Source organism: Anopheles nili, chromosome 3, assembly GCF_943737925.1.
Source record: "Anopheles nili chromosome 3, idAnoNiliSN_F5_01, whole genome shotgun sequence".
Taxonomy (NCBI): Eukaryota; Metazoa; Arthropoda; class Insecta; order Diptera; family Culicidae; genus Anopheles; species Anopheles nili.
The window spans coordinates 74,255,373-74,274,749 of record NC_071292.1 but is presented as its reverse complement, the minus strand read 5'-3'; the positions used below and the strand labels follow the sequence as shown (position 1 = coordinate 74,274,749).

Genomic DNA, 19,377 nt, shown 5'->3' with positions numbered 1-19,377 from the left:
CTTTTGAACAAGCCACAGATATTGCTTCAAAATTACAACAGCATGGTCCGGATTTGGATTGAAGTACGTTTTATTTCCATCATCAGAGTGGGGCTTCGCTCCATTTTTTCATGGACATTTTACGTTATCTGTTCTTGAAGGTGTAACGATAATAACGAGTGCTCTACTGACGAAATCGAATCGAGTATATTCCTCGAAATTTTGAAGTAGAATGGTAACACAACTATGCGTCATTACGTTGACTAAATACAGTCGATGGAATCGTATTATTCTCCAATCTTCCTTGAGTACATTTGTCTGTTCCCTACCCGATTGTCGCGCTTGGTTCTATGACGATCTATATTTACCGTACAGAATCCAGTGTGTGCCTAAGATTACCGGTCGGTATTCAGCTCAAACATCATCATAGCGGTTAAATGCCCAGATAATGTTCTTATCACTTCAAAGATTGACCTATTATGACTCAGACGGTGTGCAACATCCTTGTGTATGCAGCCGAGCAAGAAACTTACTGTGCCTTTTTCTCTCAACTCAACAACAAGGCCACGGCTCGACTGATGCATGAGTCACTGCAATTAGAATCGGCTATAAATGAAACTCTTATTCTAGAATGTCCCGATTGGTCAATTGTTGCAGTGTGTATTAAACATGTTTTCATCCACGTGACCCTACCCATATGATCACAGAGTGTCTCAAAATTTGTATTTTCAATGAAAATTGCATACAGCTTACTTCTCATTCGCTAATGAATGTGTTGTTGTTGTGAAATGAACTTATATTATAAAGTTTGTGTTCTAAGGTGGCGAAAATTAGAAGAATATCCTTCAATAACGCACCAGATACTGAGCTATAAATGCGATATGGATATCTTCTGTGATGCATGATGCGGATTTATAGACAATTTTGAAATGCAACTTTGCGTTTATGCTTGGGTGGCAAATTCCACATTACCGTCGTCATCGTTTATTAATTCCACATATATGTTGCAAGCATCTACGTTCAAAGGCAATTATTTTTTATCGTCACTTGCACCATGGCTCACCGCGAGGAATATCTATCTCAACGATCGTCAAAAGTGTGAGAAGGCACGAAGCAAAGAAATGTGCCGCGATTTACAACGATCGCTATTAGACGCTGTTTTGACGATGTTTAGTCACCGATGACGCCCACGAGCGAGGAATTTGTTGCCTAGATTATAATTAATCGATGGAATGATATTTAGCTAGTTACTAGTTATCACTGGTTGTGGTGCGCTTGTTTTTTTAGTGAACGATAAACGGTTGGGGTTCGATTGTGTCAACCCTGTTCACGTGGTCCGCCTTCATGGACAAGCTTCCATTTGCGGAGTAAGGTGACGCTAGATTCGACCTTCTAAATGATTAACATTTCCAAGTTTGCTTCATTCGTTGATTGCCATCAAAGCGTTATTCACATCAGTTAAAATGCAGACGGAATTCTAATGATTTGAGTTATATACTTAGCTGATTCTTTAATTTGTACGTGTATTTTCGCTTCCTTTTATCGCTTACTTTTTACCTGATGTCCTAATATATCGATGCCTCTTATCATTCCTAATCTGCCCTCCATATGATATAAAACCATGATTCTCGCAAAGCAATACAAAAGAGAGAGAGAGAGAGAGAAAGAGAGAGAGAGAGAGATAGAGAGAGTTGAGAGAATGAGATAAGATGTTTCTGGGGTACTTAACTGAAAAGACTAAAATAAAATGTCCACTTTGAGCTTCAGTCACTATGATACCGTGGAACGGTATTCGTGTAGAAAAGGCAGATAGGACTGCCCAACGTGACATACTAATGTTTTATTTGACCCATTAGGTGATTAGTTTACTCAAGTCAGTTTTGCTTCAATTATTTTTTTTAGAGAACAAAAAGTGATTTGTGTTCATTTTGGTATTCAAAATGTAGTTTGTTACGTAAATTGTGTAGTATATATGTATATATATATATATATATATATAAATCGTGCTATGAATGTTTTAAGAAGATATAAATTGTACTTGATTTGAAATTGATTGTGATTTGAAATTGATGTAAAATTGACATAATTGATTTTCATACTATCTTTCTCTTTGCTTGGTCTAGTTAATGTCAATCTTATCTGCTAATCGTATGTTATCCTTTACTTTGTATGACAAAGGAAATGGAAGAGGCCATTCAAAGCAGATTTGCGTCGAACACACCAACGTTTCCAGCCGTGGATGCGCCGATCAATCTTAACGAAGAAGCTAACCGAATTCTGACATTTATCAATTGGCCGAAACCGTTTATCTGTCCCAACGAACTCGCAAAATGGGGATTTTACTATACTGACCGCGAGGATGTAGTGCGCTGCGTATTTTGCGAAGTGGAGCTGGGACACTGGGAACAAGATGACATAGTGTGGGAAGAACATCTGCGCTGGCGACCAAGTTGCATGTTGCTGAGAAGACAACCAACAAACAACGTACCGCTTGATTCGAATTTCTTAGAGCAGATTCGAATAGTTCCAGATGTGGTCGGTTTCGAATTGAATAACTATTCAATTGGTGATAACCAAAATGTTCTACAAGAAATAAGCTTGGCTAGTCAAGCGGTTCATGAGCAGGAGCTTTCAATTGAACGGGTGAAAAAAATAGATGGCTTCGAGCCGAAACATCCTCAATATGCCATACCTTCGGATCGGTTAAAAACCTTTCAAACATGGCCTCTTATGCTGAAGCCGCTAGTCTCAAAGTTAGTAGATGCGGGATTTTTCTACACTGGAACGAGCGACTCGGTGACATGCTTCTGCTGCGATATTTCTTTGGATAATTGGCTATTGGAGGATGACCCATGGCATGAGCATGCACGATTCATCGTTTGTGCTTTTGTAACGCTGGTTAAGGCTCCTGAAACTTCGTGTAAGTTAGGAAGTACTGCAAAGAAGGTAAAAACCGGAGAGATAGACACCCTAGAGAATACGGCAAAAGTGATTAATGATGACCAAATTTGTAAGATATGCAATTCGAAACAATTGGACACCATTTTTATACCGTGTGGTCATGTAGCAGCATGCGATCGATGCGCGGCAGCTGTCGACAAGTGCCCAATTTGCAATATTATTTTGACCGATTTTCATAGCATATATTTTTCATAAATTGGAAAAGTTTTTCATTTCGATTGATCTTGTATGTGAATTCGTGTGTCTTGGAGTAAGGCTTATTTTGACTTGAAATTTTTATGTAGCTGAAAGATAGTCAAGTCCTGCTTACGGAGATTCCGTTGAGATTTGAGCATGATACTATCATCGTTTGTTTGTGACTCACGCTAACACTTGGGCTATAGAAGATTCACTTGGGCTTTCTGGTTCGTTTTGGAAATGGTTCGAGAAAGCAGGATGGGAGAACAGTGGAGCTTCAATTTCAATAAAACAATGCAATTAGAAAATATCTTTAAATTCGTTTAGTGTTTTAAGTGTGTAGTTAGATTGCGTCGCTAGATACGTTTCAACTTTAAAATACTACCAAACTAACAGTCCGTTGTTGTGATTATGAAATTGCCTTTATTTTCAATACAGTGCCTCTTCGCGAGTTTTCAAGGAACAACGGCGTAGCTCTGTTAATTCTCCCCAACGCGCATTCAGTTGCGCGGTTTTAGCGCAAATATTGATCCAATGGAGCAGTTCGATGCTTTTACGGCACTCTGCAACTCAACGCACTTCGAGTTCTCGCTATCGAATCCCATGCAGTCCTGAAAGTACCGAAGTGCCCACAAATCATGAACCTGTTCGTGTAGCAGTTGCAAGATCGTACCCTAGCATCATCTTACCTGAAACCAGTGTTTCACCATACACTCCAGAAATCCATTGACACGTTCGTCACATAGAATCGTCCGGAAGTCGCCCTCGAACGTATTCCCGGCGAAGAAATCGAGCAGCCCGCTCTGGCACCGGTCAAAGTGGGTAATCAATTTTGGAGCGATCGTGATGATACTTGATACAGAAAGCGGCATGCTGGTGAACAGCCGGTACGTGCGGTAGTTTTGCAGCAGGCAGAGCACTATACAAGACTGCCCAGTTCTGCCCGGCGGAGGCAGACATTCAATAATGCCGCGATGCAGGTCAAGGAAGCTGCGGCAACACTGCTGTGGATTGACATCATTCACCGCAGGACAGTTCTGGGAATCGTTCGATTCGCTCACAACCGTCGAGGATTTGGCAGATGTACATGCCGCAAGCAAGAGCACCAGCCACCAACCGAAAACCGATGGGGGATTCATTTTGGGTCCCAATTTCACTACTGTGAAACTGGCGCGTGCTTTCGTCTCTTTATCAACTTTTATTTCGGCCTTAATGGCGATCTGATCGACGCATTAGCGCTAATACGGACGCTGGTTAATGACAAAAGTGCGTTGGTGACAAACAAATTCATCACCGCACCAGTTAAGTTTGATAATTTTACGAACTTCCACTATGGAAGGTGCTCCATGCGCCTGCACGGTTCAATGCGTTTAGGAGGAAGCTGTAAAATAACTCGTTAGTTTTCACGCCTATTTTGGATCCGGTAAACAGTCGTGATTAAAATGATATTACTATATCCGGTGGACGATGGGCTCGGATGCTACCATCTCAAGGCCGAGAACTAGGCTTCGCGTATAAATAACGCCCATCCGACCAGGATTCGAACATACCAGTTCAACGGATCAGTTTCAGTTTGCGTACTACCCCACGGCAACATGAATCCCATCTACGGCAAGGCCTTCCTGCTGTTGTGCTGCACCCTGCTGGCAACGGTGGCGGGCGCACCAAATTCCTGCGGTAAGCTGGATTTGAAGGCAGATCCGTTCTCTTGCTGCACCATCCCGAAGCTGCTGGACGTAAGCATCGTGGGAACGTGCTTCGAGAAGTTCCCGATCGATCAGACCGCAGATAACAAGAACTCCGGAAACGTACCCAAGACGGACGTAAGTAGACTGGCGAAAGCTCTTTCGTTTCACGTGCAGTCTAAGCTCATGTTCCCATTCGTTTGTTCCGTTTGCAGTGCATGTCGGAGTGCATTCTAAACAGCACCGGGATCTACAACCGCCGCGGTGATCTGGACGAGAAGAAGTTGGCCAGCGTGTTCACCGACAGCCTGCCGACGAACAGCCCCTGGTTGGGTGTGGTCCGTAAGGCAGTCACCGATTGCGCAGCCAAGGCAGCCAAAAAGGACAAAGAGTTCGGTAAAGCCGTCGCCGAGCAGAAGAAGACTCCTGGTAACGGACCGGTGTGCAACCCGGAGGCAAGCTACTTGGTTGACTGCATCCACACCACGGTGTTCAGTGACTGCCCGTCCACGCTGCGCTCGACCACGGCGGAGTGCGACAGCGTCTGGAAGTTCCTGAAAAACTGCCCGTTCAGCGCCCTGCGCCAGTAGAGGACGCTGCTCAGCTTGCACTATCTCGGGTGGTGGGTTTCCTGGGCTTTTGATCGCGTCGTCTAGACGCCTGCTAGAGCACAATTCGTGTCAATAAAGTATAAAACACTTGAAACGTTACGCAGAAATCAGCCAGCACTGGCAAGGGCTGTTTATTTCGATAACCTACTGGACAAGTTTCAACAACGAGAGACAGAGAGGGAGAGAAGGTGTTCTAGACGGCGGCTAGGTGAGGGAACGAAGCACGTGCCATGGAAAGCGGTGCGAAAACAGGAAAGCGTTTACGAACACCAACAACGAGTCTTGCAGCTGTCCGGTGATATCAACACTCGGTACGTAAGCTCGCGCTAGAGATATCGTTCCACTCGAGCCATTTGGCCACTTCCGGTGGTAGGTCGGGCTTGGCGAGACCAGCCGCATCCAGGCCACCTTCCACTTCCACTTTCTCCAGAAACTCCGTCGAGCTGGTGGCCGGTGGCTTCTTCAGAGTGGGGCCTTGTAGCGCGATACCACTTTTGAGCAGTGTTGCCATCACATCTTCGACCGAGCACTGCATCACTCGCTGGCGGCACAAGGCGATACAGTGAATAAAACCGTCCGTTCCGCCCAGGAACCGGTGCTCCATGAAGATGGACTGATTGTCCCAGTACACGATCTGTGGGTGTAAACGCATTCTAGGTGAGACTAAATCATGATTTCGGCCCTTTCGCGGTCGCTTACTCTGGAGCTGATCGTGAACCGCGTAAATGGGCGTATAAACCGCCGGTAGCGAATAGTAGTGGCACCCTGCACGACAGATCCTCCTTTACTTCGAATGGTCCGGTACAGGGAGGTCCGCTCGTAAAAATCAACCCGTGCGAAGTCTATCTCGCGCAGATAGCGCGCATTGTTCATGTGGTACAGCAACGTGTCGATGTCATTCGTGAGGCAGAAACCTAAAACAAGCCAAAAAGAGTAAAAAATAACCACAAGTAGCACCTTTTCCCGCTCAATTTTTGCTCAGAACCCGCGATTACCATAGAGCTGCGTGACGCACCAGGCGCCTCCATGACCATGGATATAGGAGCTTTTTTTGCAGATAATCGTTCGAGTGAAAACAAAGAACTGCGTACACCTGCCATTATACGGAAGTGGACAGTGGTCGCACAATCATGGATGATATCGATTGTGCGAAAGTTACCACCTCAGCAAATGGCTTATGTATTATGAAAGGCGCCTTCGTCAACCTTGCGATCGAAACCACCACATAACCAGCGAACCGAGTCGGGACGCTAATTTTAGCATCACTCTTTGCCACCTACAATCCCCGTTCTAAGCACAGCGGATTTCCTACTCACCCAGCACAGTGCCCGTGTCCAGAATGTGCATCCGCTTTTTGAGGTATCGCGCCGTCACCACGCAAAGGCACATACGCAGGAAGTAGTGCAGCTCGAACAGGGTGTATAGGGCCAGCAGTACACCAAGCACGGCTCCCAGCGCAGTGCACAGCATTTCCGCTACCGTTCGATGCACTCAGGACAGGAGCTGTTACCAGGCGGGCTAACAGACGGGTGTGTGTATGTTTGTGAGTGCGTGTGACGGAAGTCGATATCCTGCGATGAGGCTTCGCGTCGTCGCTGACTCTGCTTGCTGTGCGGGTCACCTTTTCACATCTCTTACCACTGACACGTTACCAAAAGGGCAGCTACACCTCGGCCACTGTCACTATTGCGAAGATGCCGCCTCTGTCGCTTGCCTAGACCATCGTCCGGAGGCAGCTTTGCTGCCGCGGAATCCTTGACCGCACTCTGTCGCAGGCACTGGCTGACAGTTCGTTTGCTTCGATGTGTGCGGGAAGCGGCAATCGATAGGGCTAGCAACAAAAAGGTTGTTCTGGTGTGGTTTGTTTTGGTTTTTACAGCGCCTGCGCGCCTGCTAGGATGACCGAGCTGTTGTACGATTGTGGTGAGCAACGGATGCAGTGAGACACGTGAGCAGTGACCGATGAGGTAGTGAGATGAGAAAGCTCCTCGTTGTAGCGTCATCTCAAAGCAACGGCTATTTGTTAGGAGGAACGAAGCGTAAATAAAAGATTCTATTTGGAGGGTTGCTGTTAGTGCTCGGGTGCATAATCACTTTTTATTGCTAGATATATTCATCATAGATCGGTTAGAACGTTTAGTAGCGTTTGCAGAAGCTATAAAAATGGACACTTGCTGTGGTATGACTTGAGCTTGTTACAATCGTCGTTGACGGTGAACAGCTTGGCAGGACATTCCGCGAACAGAGTCATGCCCATGCAGGCGAGTATCGTGCCTGAAATCGGATGGCAGATCTGTTCACCCTCGAAAGCGGGCGTGAGTTTTGCACCCGCTTCGATTTCATCCTTTATCGAATCAGCCATCCGAAAGCACTCATCGATTGCAGTCAGCGTAATCTGTTTCCATTCCGGTGCCATCGGTTTGGCCGAATCAAGGTACAGCTTCGTCAAAGCATCGCGATCGATCTTACCGTCCGAGTAGAGCTTGGTTGAATTCATGACGCACTCCGCCACGCACTGGCAGGACGAAGTGGAGAAAACAGATCATTTTCCGTACCGTTCGGAATCCCACAGGCATACTTACGCAGCCTCTTGGAATGCCTTCGATTGTCATTTGCCGTTTGGTTTGGCTAATCCATTTCGAATGGCAGGCCATAAAAGCGCTCGGTTCCACGAGGGATGGCGTCACGCAACATTCGGCTGCATTCTGAAGGGTGATGGAAAAGAGTTACTGAAAGAATCAACGCCTCCACCCGTTTGGTATACTCACCTTCGATACGGGAGGTCCTTTAAGGCAGGGATTGTCAGCGAATATCGTACCAGCATTGTATGCTGAAGCAACAAGCAGAAGGAGAAGTATCTTTGCCATTTCTCAAACAATACTGAAAAGCGTGAAATGAAGGAACTGTTGGTTATGAGCACATTTTCCAGCTTTTATACGCATTTTGTTTACTTTCGATTAATACCACGTAAAAGGCCATGCTTATCAAGATGTCAAGTCTTAAATTACTATCGTCTTCCGACAATTCATGGAGGAATTCATAGCTTATAACTTCTTGACCATTGGTTCTTGATGATATGTGACTCATTTGAATATTGGTGCGAAATGCTACGTGTCAACAGTTTCCGGTGTGGCATACTCATAATGTAGGCTATTAAAACATACCGATCTCACGACAAACATGTCAACATTCGTGTTTGAATTGTATACTACTCGAGGTTTCCCGCTGGTGATGTGCCAAGCAGAATTTCAGTTAACGAACAGAATCATCCCACGGTGGGTCACATTAGAGTTACAACGATTTCCAACGCACGTCAAGCAAAGGGCATTGTACCTCAAAAAAAGGCACTTTAAACTTCAAATAAGGTCAACTATCGGGATTATTCACGATAATCTCATCGTGTGCACTCCAGACAAAAGAGGGCAGATTATGAAGAGCAAACAAATAGAATCAACGGAAAGTAATCACCGACAACCATGTGGAAAGCAAACAACCACTCCGTTGCTCATCTCATCAATCATATGTACCACGATAACGATCTGCGGACGTGCGTGATCGTATCATATGAATTTGCTCGGTTTGATCGAGGCGATGAATTGATCGAGGAGACCAAGCACGCACACGTGTTTCCCGTCAGCACGATCGACACGATCGTCATTTGGTGGTACCAGGTATTCTTGTTGCGTCATGGTACGGGTTCGTACAAACAATAAACAAATACGCAGTGCCCGGCAAGATTACATTTAAATTACACCCACGCCAGATTCATACCGGAGGCCGCTCTATAGCGAACCCGTTAATTAAATATCACCGCTCCACAACGCAGAATCCCGAACCAACCGAAAATGGCCTCCCACAATAGACACACTGTTGCTGAGGACGATGATGGGGCGCATTTTCTTTCGACTACTCGCTCACGCTCCACCACCCATCGACGTGCAGTTTTCCAACGAGTGACATTGCATGTGAACGTGGAATAGGAACAGCAGCAGCAGCAAAAAAATGGCATAGCTAATGATGCCCATCAGTGGTCGGCTATTAGCATGCAACTGGACAGCCCGCCATCAAGTGGTTTGGTGGAAAAAGCGCGATTGTTTTTCACTCCCCTCTGTATTCGTTGGGGTTGACATCGGATCGGTTGTTTGGATAAAAACGAAGCCACCTCACGGGAGGGCGATCTCAGTTGAAGGGACAGAACGCGACATGATGACACAAAACGCACGCGTAGTAATGTGGGCCGTGTGGGCCGTCGCTGTTGGAACGCTTTCGCTGGTTGCCACGGAAAACCCGTGTGCTGGTGGACCTCCGGTCGATACGGTACGCTAGAAGACGCTTTTCACATCCAATGTGGCCGTGACAAATCGCTTACCCATTCTTTTTGTGATGTGTTGTTTTAGAACCCGGCCCAATGCTGCCCCACGCCGATGCTCGTCGATGGAACGATTATGATGGACTGTTATCAGAAGTACGGCGAGCAGACGAAGAAACAGCTGCAAATGGACGGCATCCCGCGTGGTTGCGTAAGTGAAAATGAAGAACCTTTTTCCCGCTTCTGACAGGCTCTCGCGCATCGGATAAAGATCGTTTTGTCTGGCTTCACTTGCAGTGCATCGCGGAGTGCGCCATGAATGCGACGAGCATGTACGCGGACGGTATGCTGAAGCGAGACGATCTGTCGAAGATGTTCATGGACGCGGTGAAGGACAAACCGGAGTGGATGGCACTCGTACGGGACGCCACAAATGCGTGTTTTGAGATGGCCAAGAAAAAGAAGGACGAGATTGAGGCAGGGGCAAAGCTGGAGCCGAGCTTCGAGGGTGAAAAAATCTGCCACCCGATTTCGGGTACGATCCTCCGTTGCATGGGCATGATGATGTTCGCCCAGTGTCCGGAGTCCGTTTTTCATGCTAGCGACAACTGTAACAAGCTGCGCGAGTATGGAAGCATCTGTCCAATGATTTAAGGAGGCGCCTGTGTGACAGGGAAAGCTTTTTCGTCCTTTTACAGGTGTTTGATGGTAGAGGTAGTGCAAGTAAAGAACTAGGCTATGCAATTTATGAACATTTTGTGTTTTATTCATTTGCTAACTGGCAAAAGTTATACAGATGGTACTAGCATGAGAAAACCTAAATTATCTATTTCTTTTTCGCTGAGTTTCTTATGCAGGGTTTGATTTTTCCGGGGGATGAATTCAAAGCCGGTTTTACTAAAAGCACATGTTTAGTGTAGTTCTCTCCTGACGGCTGTAATTAATGTTGGCAGATGAAGCACGCAATTTATTTTTGTGATAAAAATTATCAAACCAGTTGAAATAAGACATATTAATAAGGAATTCTACAACATTTAGTTTCAAACCTCAGCTGCGGAATATTTTAAACTTCTAGTGCTTTTGTGCAACTTGACATATAGAGGGCGCTCTCTCTAATGTTGCTGTACAATAACGAATTTTAGCAAATGAGTTTAGTTTTAGTCAAAAATTATACATACCATATAAAAGTTATATGCACTGAACTTTGATTCTACTAATAATATATCTTATTTAAATATTTTAGGTATTTGAATTGAAATAATGATAAAAAAATATAGTGATCTCCTTTTGCAAAGTTCAACATACACTTAAATGCATCTTTAAATGTGACATATATCTGAAAAATATTTTAAAGAATTATACAACTTTTAGGGAATGTGCTTTAAATGAAATTATCATTTGTTATTGAGCTGTAAACAAATGACAACGAGGATGATAACCGCTTATAATGTGAACAAATAATTACAAATTATACAAGAGTATACAAATACGCACAATAAAACCCTATTCGCATTAAATCATACAATTAACAACTCAGTAAGTGATTAATTATTAATAAAGCTTAATTATATCTTTCGCTAAATTCAAGCAAATATTGCACACATCCGCACAATGTCACAGGGGAGTTCTCACGCCAAAAACACCACAGTTTACTTCTTGCAGTTTGCTGCGACAAATTGAACGCTAATTATCCAATCAACTTTATCAGACCACGTTGGGACGCGTTGGATCATCGAAACGAGCCACGTTCCTCGCCAAGGCTTCGGGAACACCGGACCGTTTCATGTGACCAGGTTCGGAATCGACAAACGCCATCACGATAACGCGTATTTGAACACCTGTTGCATTTGTTTTCAAGTGAATCACTCCACCGACAGCCGCTTGAAATCTGTGAGTCCTTATCGGCCAGGTGGCTCTATTAGCGTGTGGTCTAACGCTTCCGGCGTCATAAACCTTCGGTGGCGCTTGAGATAATGGCTCCAAAGGAATTTGATCCATTTGCATTGTCGCATCGGCTGCCAATGCGCAATCAGAGCCATCTTTGATCCAATAATCGACTCCCTTGCGATTAATCCCCTTGTTCCACGTCCCAACCGGGCCTCATCACGAAAACCGGATCCCAATCGGTGACCTCTAGCCACGGTGTCGCATATTCGCGAGCACTTTCTACTGATCACAGTTTCCATTGCGCAACTGCGCTTCGTCCCGATGATATCTTTACGTGGCACTGCGACGAGAACCGTTCCTTGACGAGTGGAGCCGACGACGACTGAGGAGCAGGTGCGCTGGAAGTGGGGGAAGGCTTTTCTCGGCTCGTATCGTACGCTTCCCAAGATGTCCAACCGCAGTCTTAACGTGTCGTGCAAGGCCGGCGGATCGCAGTTGCTTCGCAGCAAGAGTCGAACAAAGAGAGCTTAGCATATTTTTCCCTGACACAGCGATGCACGTCTCCTGGCGAACGGTGCTAGTAGGTGTGTGCGTTACGGTGGTGACCCACTTCTTCGATAGGACGACGGCTGCGGGTGCGAGTTGTCCGATATATCTAACTTTGGGAGCTCAGGCACGCACCATTGAGGAGGCCCCACTGGTTATCAACTGGGGTCCTTCCTGCGAGAATCCACCAGAATGGATCGGGTTATATACGGAAAATCCGGCCCTTTCAGTGGCACCTCCTGTTGTGAAAGTGTATGTTCAGGGTGCCCGTACGGGACAAGTCGTGAGTGAGGTGAAGTTCGGCCGACAAACTCTGCCAGGTGGCTGGAGTCCTGAGCAAGTCCTGGCGCATATTCCTCGACGCCGCACGAAACCCCTCTGCTTCGATTTGTACCTCGCGAGTTACGACGCCGCGGACCAGCTGGAATACTTCGATTGTCTCAAGATCCAGCCGACGTGGATGTACGGCGAAGGAGGCCTCGGAAATGTGTCCTTACGAGAGCTATTCCTCCCGGGAACTCACTGCTCCGGGTGCTACCAAACAAGGGCCAACGCTGGAAACGCGTTCCTCAAAAAGGTCGGTTTCCGCCAGACCCTTGACCTGTGGAGTCAACTCGTGTTCGGAGTGCGATATCTCGACTTCTCGATCGGTTACTATCCGTCCCTCAACGGGACGCGCAATTTCTGGATCATGAACGAGCACTTCCGTGTGGCACCGCTCGCACCGATCCTACAGGATATCCGCCGGTTCGCGATCTTGTCCGAGGAGACGCTGTGTCTGGATTTCCGGCGTTTCCCGCTCGGGTTCCATAACAACCCAGACCAACATGCGGCCTTACTAGAGCTGCTCGAGCGTGAGTTAGGGGATCTCGCCTACCGCCGGCCGGTCTCGGAAGAGGACGGTGAAGTTGACCCGATGGCCGAGTCGTACCAGCTTACCATCGGTGACATGCGCCGGGACGGCAAGTACCTACTTATCACCTACAATCATGAGGCCAGTCTGAACGGTAAGTACCGCGTTTGCGCGAGCCAATAAAGTTGTGTGCTTTGTGTGCCATTATCCAATTGAGTTTCCGCGGAGTGTCGGAGGGATTTTTATGTGTTCTTGGCATTCGCGCGTGTGTGTAGCCACTAAGGGGCCATCTCGTTTGAACAAAGCATATTTAGACGGCTCTTCTGTTTGACTGCGAACGCGAGTGCAAGTGCCAGAGAGTCTGCCAGAGCGCGACATCGCGATCAGCTCCATCGCTGTAGTCTAATGTGCATAAAAGCAAAACCACCTTTGACGGTACGGTCGCGACCTTGGTTCCTTCCTGCGTTCTACGTTCCGGAGTACGGCTGCTCTAAGGGCGGTCACTTCAACAGTCGTGACGAACGTGTGAAGCTCACCTCGAAGGTGCCCTTTCGGAATCTCTCGGAGGGGTTTGCGGAACGTCCTTGACATTCGCCATCGCACCCACCGGTGTCACAGAGGCCGGTATTGATGATCCATGTGACATGCCTTAAAGATGCTATGGGGGTTTTGCTTCTTTTAGTGTGTTTCCTGCTTAGACATGCGCGCCAGCCCAAAATCCGAGTCCGACAATGACCCACATCGCCTGGGCCGTGTCGTAACGCGATTAGCTACGTCATGACAAATCGGATCCACCAATCGAGCCACCAAAACCAAGGCTCGTTGATTTCGCGCGAAACCCGAACAACAAAAATGCAAATGCCTCACCGTCGGGTGCGAGGCTCTTTTTTCTTACGTTACGGCTCAAAGTTCGTCTGTTTATTGCCCCAAGCCTGCACCAAACACCCGAATATGTGAGACCAGCGATTGCGTAACCGTCGTTCGTTTTATTGCCGTCTAAATTAAAGTGCGGGCGCTCCAGCCGTAATTAGCCGCTTCCGAGCTGGCCCTGGGAAACCCTTTCCAAACGGGGTCATACACTGGGGTCACTCGTGCAGTGACCAATGCGAGGACAGCGTCATTTTCAGTGTCCATGCGTGATGCAGAGTGAGCCGATCGAGCTCATTCTTTGGCGGGAATTCTACCAAAATGCCATCGTCCGTCGGTTGCCACTTAAAAGAAGAATCACGAAGGATCAGTCGTTGGATCGCATGGTTTTTTCGCGCTTCCCTACCTTGAGAGCGGTTCCGTAGCCCAGCATCATAATTTGAACGATCTTCGTCACTTGGTTCTCGAAAGCCCCCAGTCGCACACTGTTCGTCTTGTAGGGATACTCCAGGACAATCGCGAAGACCGTGCGGAAACTGGTAGAACTGTCAGCCAAACTTGTCGTATACCAGACGCTTCCAGTGAGGGTATCGTTCTGGTATTCCCATGGTTGAGAACCGTAGATCGCCTGTCCGTTTGTGTGAAGCCACCTGCAAGAAGGATAGATGATCGTTTCATTATTCCGCCCTATTGTGGACGTTGACGTATCTATCTCACCGTCCCATGCCGACGAGCTTTTCAGCGAAGATCGCATCGATCGTGCCGGCTTTTGTGGGGCCAACGTTGATCAGGATATTGCCACCACAGCTAACAGTGGTGACGAGTTCGCCAATCAGTTCGGTCGTGGTCACAAAGTCCTCCAGTCGGGCGTTGACTCGGTGGCCCCAGCTCTTCCGGTCGAGTGTCATAGCGTTTTCCCATTTGTGCTTCTGCAGTACACCTGGGTTGAATCGATCCGAACACGTATGGAAGTCACCGTGCAAACAGAGTGTACCCATACCCCAGCGATCATTCGTGACAATACTATCCCGTACCGGACTGTCGTTGTACAACCAGGCGAGGAACTCCTTCGCCTTCCAGTAGCCGTCGGGAGCTTCCCAGTCACCATCGCTCCAAAGTACCTCCGGTCGGTACGTGTTGATGAGTTGCTGTAGCTCTGGCCACACTTTTCCATCGACGTACTCACGCTTTAGGAACGCGTGTAGTTTGTCGGATGTGTACTGCCGATTAAACCACTCGAACAGTGAGTAGTAGACACCAAACTTTAGTCGTCCAGTGGCGCGGACAGCTCCGGCTAGCTCGCCTACGATATCCCGGTGTGGTCCCACGTCTACGGAGTTCCAACCGAAGGTGTGTGCCGAGGGCCAAAGAGTGTAGCCCTCGTGATGTTTGCTCGTCAGTACAACGTACCGTGCACCAGACTGAGCGAATAGATCAGCCCACTCGGTTGCATTGAACAGCTCCGCCGTAAAGTCACTTGCAAAGTCCTGATAGGTGAAGCCAGGCCGGTAGTTGTCACGCATGAACTGGACGTATTCGGGTACCTTTGAACCCTGCCAGTTGATCCAGAACCACTCGGTACCGTAACTGGGCACCGCGTACACGCCCCAGTGCACGAAAATGCCCACCTTTGCCTCATCGTACCACTTTGGTAGGGGTCGTGAATCCAGGCTTTTCCATGTCGGTTCGTATTTGGTACTGAGTGATGTCGTTCCGACTAACGCAAGCCAACCACACGTCACGAAAACGGACGTCCACACGACGCTCATCTTGAACGAGCACTAATTTGCGTCTACAATTGCCCGGGGCCGCCTATCGCCAGCGGCCGCGTATCTCATCGGGCAATTGACAGTGTCTCTTCGAGGGGATTGTTTGCTGATTGATTGCGTTTGTGGCCCCTTCAACTTTAACCGATAAGAAAGAGAATTAGCCTACCACTTGGCGAGTGAGAATAAAGTGAAAGCTAGCGGACAGATTCAGGCACGAGAGCCTATCTCTCACAGCATCTTTTTTGGAGACATATTTTGGCAGGATCGGTATCAACGTTGCAAGGAGGTTCCGCGGCAAATCCAATAGAACCCCTTTAGTGTCACAATACTTTCTGAAATTGATAATGAAACAACATAACTCATAGGATTTGGAATGCCATGTGAATTTTGGTGACTCACTGTAGCACGATTGTTTCAGCTATTGCATACCTTTAGGCACACACTACGAAAATGGGTCGATTTGAGCTCAAATCGACTGATATTCTCAATCTTTTCCGTTCTTTCCTAGAATCGGATATAATTTGGAAGCCATGGAAAAAGCATTCGAGCGCTTTTCTGAAGCACACCGAGCTAGGCGAGTTCATGCAGAATCTATTCTCGCAGAAACACCCAGACGCCCCGCGGGACATCGGTTGGAGCCTGCATGGCGTGCAAGGATTCCAGGGTAGCTACGTAAGTGGAATCTGTGCAACAAACAGACATTGGAAGAGCTCGTGTTCCACTCACGGGAATGGGTTTATGTATGTTTTCAGAACGAGGAGGACGCCACTTACCTGATGCCGGCGGAACGAGCCACTATCGTGAATCCCAAACTGATGCAACTGTTGAGCGGTCCGTGGAGTCAGCGCGCCAATGCAGTGCTGCTGGATTTCTTCACCAACACAAATCTGATCGACCTAGCAATCAGCACGAATCGGTTCAAAACGTTACGTAACGCGATGAGTGAGGCGGTGGTTCTCGATGTGCAGTAGCCGTGGGTCGTGGAATTGTCTTATCAATCCAATCGAATAGCCCATACACATTAGTAGACCGAGGGCAGTAGCAGTAGTATTATGAGTAGTAGGTTACTACAAGATCATCATATCCATCCTTCGAAGAACTCGTTGGGATGGAGCTACATTTGCATACATTTTACATTTGTCGATACAGTTAGTTTTACGGAACGCCTTGTCGTTTCATCGCACTGAATAAATGAAACGTTAAGCTATACTACTTTGCGTGTTTGATGAAACCAAATCTAACTAGCTTAACATGAGTTGAGCTGCGATTAGATCAGCATAAAATCTGGTCAGTTTGGATGACGAAACATTCATTTTTGCGAATTATTATTCGACTGTTCCAATGGCATTTTCGGGGAAAGGTAATGTATAAATGTACACACATACAGTTTGGAAAAAAAGTTAGATGACTGTCTAAAATGATGGAGATAAATCGTGTTTACACAAACCGCGCCCCTCGAAATGATCTGTTAGAGCAAGGTGTATGAAAAAAAATCAAACAAATCCCAAACAAAGTACCCACAAATTGTACGACTCTCTATGTTGGTTTTTGTAGCGCCCCCAATTATTGTTGTCGGAGTAATATAAAACGTAACCACAGACCCGGTTAACGCCAGTAGGATCTGACGTCGAAATCAACGATCATGGCCACGTGTGACAGCAGAGTGAGTGCGTTTTCATGGGGCAAAGCTTTACTTCTGCTCCTATGGATGGTACAGCTTGCTCAGGCCGAACCCAATGCGGCCTGCAAGAACTTTCCCTCAAAAGAGAAGTATGACGGAGATGATCAGTGCTGCATTATGCCGCGCGTTTTTACCAACGAAACCGTAGAACAGTGTGCTAGTGGCATGGAGCAGTCAGACAAACCGCAGTTGCAGAAAAGCTGCGTAAGTATTGCAACAATTACATGGTGCCCCTAGCAGGTAGAGACGCGATCTTGTGGGTTGTATTTCGCAAATTGTTATCCTTTTCCAGGAGTTCGCGTCCTGCGTCATGAAGAAGCACAAGCTGCTCAAGTCTGACGGTCGCTTTGATCTGGATCAGTTGCGATCGCTTATTAAGGATTCTCTGGAAGCGTCATCGGAGTGGAAGAGCCTGATGGAACGGGTGGTGCTGGACGAGTGTCTCCCGATGGTTCAGAAAGATTCACCCAACGTCATGAAGGAGCTTAAATCCAGCCTCGGGGATTGTGATCCGGTTCCGGCGATGCTTGTGGCCTGTTCGGCCGCCAAATTGTTCACGGTAAGGAACCATTTTGCTATCGATTTCCAGTCCCAATGACAGAGAAAACTAATTGCGTGTAATGTTTTTCAGAAATGTCCCTCTAAGGATTGGTCCGGAAGTAACTTAGAGTCCTATTGACATTCCGCCTCTTAGTTGAAAGGCAACCTAACCACTCCGTTAAATTTGGCGTCTCTTGCAGGTGCGCAGTGCAACGAATGGAAGACGTACTTCTCCAAGTGCTCCAGCTCGGTGGAAGATCTGAATGAAATGTTCAACCAGATTGAGTCGCAAAAATTGACCAACAGGCGTTAGTGTGATGACAGCTTCATACTAACGAACAACGGAATTTGGAAACCGGAACAGCCCTGATCGAGGCTACGCGCCAGTGCGCACAATACGACAAAGTGAACAATAAAATGTTGTTTTGCTGTAGCTTTATTTTTCGCATTACCAAAAACGACATACGAGCTTTTGTGGCATTTCATTCCATACTTGAAAGAACTTACGAGCATCATGGCGGTGTGGTGGAGATACGATGGGGTTTTAATGAGAATTTAACAAGTTCCTCGTTGGTAGGACGATCGTATGCGGCATGTATAAAAGGGCACTTTCGAAGCCAAAACACTCCAAAAAAGTCCGTCAAACATGGCTTCATACGCAACGACGATTGGTGTGGTCTTGCTCGCGGTGGTAAGTGATCGAGGAGTCTCAGAAAAGCTCGGAGCTGCGAGCTTTCTGTTGAGCTTTCGCATCCCGTTCTAGACGTTCGGGCAGGCGACAGACGAGCGTGAGGAGCACGTGAAGTGCCACCAACAGATGACGGTCAGTGTGGATGATTGTTGCAAGATTCCACACCTTGCCGAAAAGTCCATCGTCGACAAGTGCATATCCGAACACCCGTTCAAGCCGAACTGGAAAACGCTGAAAGGAACTGATCGCCACCCGGGAGTGTGCATCGCCCAATGCATCTTGACGGGGATGGGTGCTTACTCGAACGGCAAGCTGGATGAAGCGGCCTTCACGAAGGTGGTTGCTCCAGTAGTCAAGGGAGACACTGGTTTCGCTAATCTACTCAACCAGACCGTCCATGATTGCACCGCGATGGTGACATTTGACAGTGGGTTCGACCGTACGGTGAAGGAATGTGACGGTATGCCGAAGGAGTTCCTCAACTGTGTCTACAGCACGATGTTTAAGGTAGTCCCATGAGGCATAATTTTCGTCGGATGTGCATAACAGAACTCTATTTTGCTCTCGTCTTCTTAGAAATGTCCCACCACGGCCTGGACCGAGCGCAAGGAATGTGCGTTGCTGAAGGACAAACTGGACCAGGGTTGTCCATACTTTGCCCTGCGCAAACATGGCCATCGCAAGAACCGTCACTAAGCGCATTTCTGCAACAATTCGCCTCGTAATACAATAAAAAAGAACCCATTCAGCAATTCCATGCTTTTCGGGGCATTGTTTCTGATATGCACATTGAAAAGCACTTAATGGTGTATTCATTGAAA

General features: G+C 47.2%; 9 protein-coding genes across 9 annotated transcripts; 5 read left to right on the top strand and 4 right to left on the bottom strand.

The window, feature by feature from the left end:
* Window positions 1-3,604: 3,604 nt before the first annotated feature.
* LOC128725062 (uncharacterized) lies at window positions 3,605-4,256 on the bottom strand. The gene is made up of 2 exons (XM_053818781.1): window positions 3,807-4,256; window positions 3,605-3,728 (listed from the first exon to the last, which is right to left on the bottom strand). The coding sequence occupies exons 1-2, from the start codon at window positions 4,254-4,256 to the stop codon at window positions 3,618-3,620; spliced, it is 561 nt and encodes a 186-aa protein (XP_053674756.1). The 3' UTR covers window positions 3,605-3,617.
* Window positions 4,257-4,696: 440 nt separating this feature from the next.
* On the top strand, window positions 4,697-5,418 carry LOC128725650 (general odorant-binding protein 67-like). Its single transcript, XM_053819410.1, has 2 exons — window positions 4,697-4,940; window positions 5,018-5,418. Exons 1-2 carry the CDS (start codon window positions 4,713-4,715, stop codon window positions 5,390-5,392), a joined length of 603 nt encoding a protein of 200 aa, XP_053675385.1. The 5' UTR covers window positions 4,697-4,712; the 3' UTR covers window positions 5,393-5,418.
* A 100-nt stretch (window positions 5,419-5,518) lies between these two features.
* LOC128725200 (protein THEM6) lies at window positions 5,519-7,041 on the bottom strand. Its single transcript, XM_053818925.1, has 3 exons — window positions 6,730-7,041; window positions 6,113-6,327; window positions 5,519-6,047 (listed from the first exon to the last, which is right to left on the bottom strand). The coding sequence occupies exons 1-3, from the start codon at window positions 6,881-6,883 to the stop codon at window positions 5,715-5,717; spliced, it is 702 nt and encodes a 233-aa protein (XP_053674900.1). The 5' UTR covers window positions 6,884-7,041; the 3' UTR covers window positions 5,519-5,714.
* A 519-nt stretch (window positions 7,042-7,560) lies between these two features.
* Window positions 7,561-8,280, bottom strand: LOC128725061 (uncharacterized). The gene is made up of 3 exons (XM_053818780.1): window positions 8,182-8,280; window positions 7,996-8,118; window positions 7,561-7,928 (listed from the first exon to the last, which is right to left on the bottom strand). Exons 1-3 carry the CDS (start codon window positions 8,278-8,280, stop codon window positions 7,569-7,571), a joined length of 582 nt encoding a protein of 193 aa, XP_053674755.1. The 3' UTR covers window positions 7,561-7,568.
* A 1,261-nt stretch (window positions 8,281-9,541) lies between these two features.
* LOC128725137 (uncharacterized) lies at window positions 9,542-10,453 on the top strand. The gene is made up of 3 exons (XM_053818858.1): window positions 9,542-9,730; window positions 9,811-9,933; window positions 10,020-10,453. The coding sequence occupies exons 1-3, from the start codon at window positions 9,617-9,619 to the stop codon at window positions 10,374-10,376; spliced, it is 594 nt and encodes a 197-aa protein (XP_053674833.1). The 5' UTR covers window positions 9,542-9,616; the 3' UTR covers window positions 10,377-10,453.
* A 1,709-nt stretch (window positions 10,454-12,162) lies between these two features.
* LOC128722445 (uncharacterized) lies at window positions 12,163-16,819 on the top strand. Its single transcript, XM_053816108.1, has 3 exons — window positions 12,163-13,162; window positions 16,153-16,316; window positions 16,397-16,819. Exons 1-3 carry the CDS (start codon window positions 12,163-12,165, stop codon window positions 16,613-16,615), a joined length of 1,383 nt encoding a protein of 460 aa, XP_053672083.1. The 3' UTR covers window positions 16,616-16,819.
* LOC128727584 (putative alpha-L-fucosidase) lies at window positions 13,980-15,644 on the bottom strand. The gene is given in 3 exon segments (XM_053821513.1): window positions 13,980-14,258; window positions 14,261-14,525; window positions 14,593-15,644. Coding segments are annotated over 3 exon segments (1,482 nt in total). The 3' UTR covers window positions 13,980-14,093.
* Window positions 16,820-17,281: 462 nt separating the features above from the next.
* On the top strand, window positions 17,282-18,178 carry LOC128725060 (general odorant-binding protein 68-like). The gene is made up of 4 exons (XM_053818779.1): window positions 17,282-17,529; window positions 17,618-17,884; window positions 17,957-17,984; window positions 18,066-18,178. Exons 1-4 carry the CDS (start codon window positions 17,287-17,289, stop codon window positions 18,176-18,178), a joined length of 651 nt encoding a protein of 216 aa, XP_053674754.1. The 5' UTR covers window positions 17,282-17,286.
* A 333-nt stretch (window positions 18,179-18,511) lies between these two features.
* On the top strand, window positions 18,512-19,252 carry LOC128725059 (general odorant-binding protein 67-like). Its single transcript, XM_053818778.1, is given in 2 exon segments — window positions 18,512-19,063; window positions 19,133-19,252. Coding segments are annotated over 2 exon segments (672 nt in total).
* Window positions 19,253-19,377: the final 125 nt, after the last annotated feature.